This window comes from Lissotriton vulgaris, unplaced genomic scaffold (genome assembly GCF_964263255.1).
Source record: "Lissotriton vulgaris unplaced genomic scaffold, aLisVul1.2 SCAFFOLD_814, whole genome shotgun sequence".
In the NCBI taxonomy this organism is placed as follows: domain Eukaryota; kingdom Metazoa; phylum Chordata; class Amphibia; order Caudata; family Salamandridae; genus Lissotriton; species Lissotriton vulgaris.
In genome coordinates this window covers 90,067-93,033 of record NW_028244460.1, presented here as the reverse complement: position 1 = coordinate 93,033, position 2,967 = coordinate 90,067, and the positions used below count along the sequence as shown (strand labels likewise).

Sequence of the window (2,967 nt, the reverse complement as noted above, 5' to 3'; positions counted from 1 at the left end):
GGAATGAAGATTAAGCTTTACCCGCAAGCATGCGAAGCCATTATCCAATCTAAAGATGCAATCACCCACAAGCAAGCCTTACTTATATTATGAATGTGGCAGGTATTTAGTGAGTTGTATTTTATTTTTAAATCGGAAATCAAGCGTCCATAATATAACACACATACAGGGAATGTGAAAATAACACAAGTGGTTTATTAACTATGCTGACCCTTCAGGAAACACGGTCAGGAGAAAAATCGTACAATTCCACTGAATATGTTAAGAAGTTTAGCAAATTAGAAACCATAAAAGAGCATCAGCGAATACAAACAGGGGAAAAACCATACCATTGCAATGAATGTCTAGAGAGCTTCAGTCGGTTATCACATCTCCAAACACATCAGCGAACACACACAGGGGAAAAACCATACCATTGCACTGAATGTGTGAAGAGCTTCAGTCGGTTATCACATCTCCAAACACATCAGCGAACACACACAGGGGAAAAACCATACCATTGCAATGAATGTGGGAAGAGCTTCAGTCAAATTTCAAACCTCCACACACATCAGAGAATACACACAGGGGAAAAACCATCCCATTGCAAGGAATGTGTGAAGAGCTTCAGTCTGTTATCAAACCTCCACACACATCAGAGAATACACACAGGGGAAAAACAATACCATTGCAAGGAATGTGTGAAGAGCTTCAGTCGGTTATCACACCTCCAAAAACATCAGCGAATACACACTGGGGAAAAACCATACCATTGCAATGAATGTGTAAAGAGCTTCAGTCAAATTTCAAACCTTCACACACATCAGAAAATACACACAGGGGAAAAACCATACCATTGCAGTGAATGTGTGAAGAGCTTCAGTCGATTACAAGAACTCCGAACACATCAGCGAACACACACAGGGGAAAAACCATACCATTGCAAGGAATGTGTAAAGAGCTTCGGTCAAATTGCAAACCTCCACAGACATCAGACAATACACGCAGGGGAAAAACCATACAATTGCAGTGAATGTGTGAAGAGTTTCAGTACGTTAGCAGAACTCCAAACACATCAGCGAACACACACAGGGGAAAAACCTTACCATTGCAGTGAATGTGTGAAGAGCTTCAGTCAAAATACACTCCTCCGCACACATCAGAGAATACACACAGGGGAAAAACCATACGATTGCAGTGAATGTGGAAGTAGTTTTAGGCTACGCTCACACCTCCACGCACATCAGAGAACACACACAGGGGAAAAACCATACCATTGCAAGGAATGTGTAAAGAGCTTCAATCAAATTACAAACCTCCACAGACATCAGAGAATACACACAGGGGAAAAACCATACCATTGCAGTGAATGTGTGAAGAGTTTCATTACATTAGCAAAACTCCAAAAACATCAGCGAACACACACAGGGGAAAAACCTTACCATTGCAGTGAATGTGTGAAGAGCTTCAGTGAAATTGCAAACCTCCGCACACATCAGAGAATACACACAGGGGAAAAACCATACCAGTGCAGTGAATGTGTAAAGAGCTTCAGTCAGTTAACAGGCCTCCGCAGACATCATCGAATACACACTGAGGAAAAACCATACACTTGCAGTGAATGTGGAAGTAGTTTTAGGCTACTATCACACCTCCACACACATCAGAGAACACACACAGGGGAAAATCCCTACCATTGCAATGAATGTGGCAGTAGTTTTACTTACTCTTCAGCATTAAGAAATCATCAGCGAGCTCACAAAGGGCAAACAAATCTTTTAAATGGCATGAATGTTTGAAAAGCTGTAGTCCGTTATCAATCCTAAACAGGCATCAGCAAACACACGCAGAAGAAAATCCTTCAAGTGTAATGAATGTGTGAAGAAATGTAGTCAATTATGAAGCCTATATATATATATATAGACATCAGCTTACACACACTCTGTAAATACCGTACAACTTTAGTGAGTATAGAAGTACCTGTAGGAAATCTTTCGCATTAAGGATTCATCAGTTAATGCTCACAGAGAAAAATCCTTTCTGGTGCAGTGAATGTGTGAATATCTTCTGTAAGTTATTAAACCTACGGATACATCAACTAACACACACAGAGTAAAAAAGAGCATTGCAATGAATGTCAGAAGTGATTTTGTCAATTGCAAACACACCTGGGGTAAACCTTACAATTGCACTAAAAGTGTGACGAGCTTTTGTCAATTTCTGATCCTACATAGCCTCAACGAACACACACCTTCATTTAACTCACTTAGAAATAATCTTAGAGATGCAGTGAATTCAGAAAGAACTTAATAAACAATAACAATAATTTTGACTCATCTGAGGACATTGACTGGAACAGAACAGTGCCGTTATTGTGAGATGAAGGAATTACAGGAACAAATATATAATTATGTGGGATATTCAAATACCAGATGAATAAAGACTCGACTAGAAGAAAAGAAGAAAACCAAAGATTTGTAGAATAAAAAAAGTGTCTGTTCCCAGTGATTGTTCACTTCGGTACATATAGAAAAAAACAACGTGATATAACAGGAAATCCACTGGAAGACTAGCACAATGTGGAATAAAAGAAAAGAAACACTGGCGGTTTTTATTTGGCAATGAAGAGTTACAAAGAAAAGACATCCAAGAGTTCCTGTTCATGCTTCTTGTAAAAGTGTAGGGATGAATACGATTCTGCCTGCACACATTGCTATATTAGCATAAGTGAGTTAGTTGCTCAAACACCATTTTGCTGTTTCTGCACATGACACTACATGTCTCATTTTTTTATAAAGACAATCTGCTTGCTTTTCCTTCACATTAGAACAGTCTGTTTTTCACATCTCTAGACTCACACTGCGACCTCAAGTCTGCACAAAGTAGTCAAGGTTAAAATAACAATGTATGCTGTTGATGCAGGTTAATCGACCCACGCTCTAGACACAACACAAACACAGCTGCTCATTTCTGAAACTCAGGTGCTTT

The 2,967-nt window shown here is 39.3% G+C and overlaps 1 protein-coding gene across 1 annotated transcript; it reads left to right on the top strand.

Moving 5' to 3' along the window:
* The first annotated feature begins 203 nt into the window (after window positions 1-203).
* LOC147667237 (uncharacterized) lies at window positions 204-1,806 on the top strand. The gene is made up of 2 exons (XM_086948824.1): window positions 204-465; window positions 1,054-1,806. The coding sequence occupies exons 1-2, from the start codon at window positions 204-206 to the stop codon at window positions 1,776-1,778; spliced, it is 987 nt and encodes a 328-aa protein (XP_086804950.1). The 3' UTR covers window positions 1,779-1,806.
* The last annotated feature ends 1,161 nt before the right edge of the window (window positions 1,807-2,967 follow it).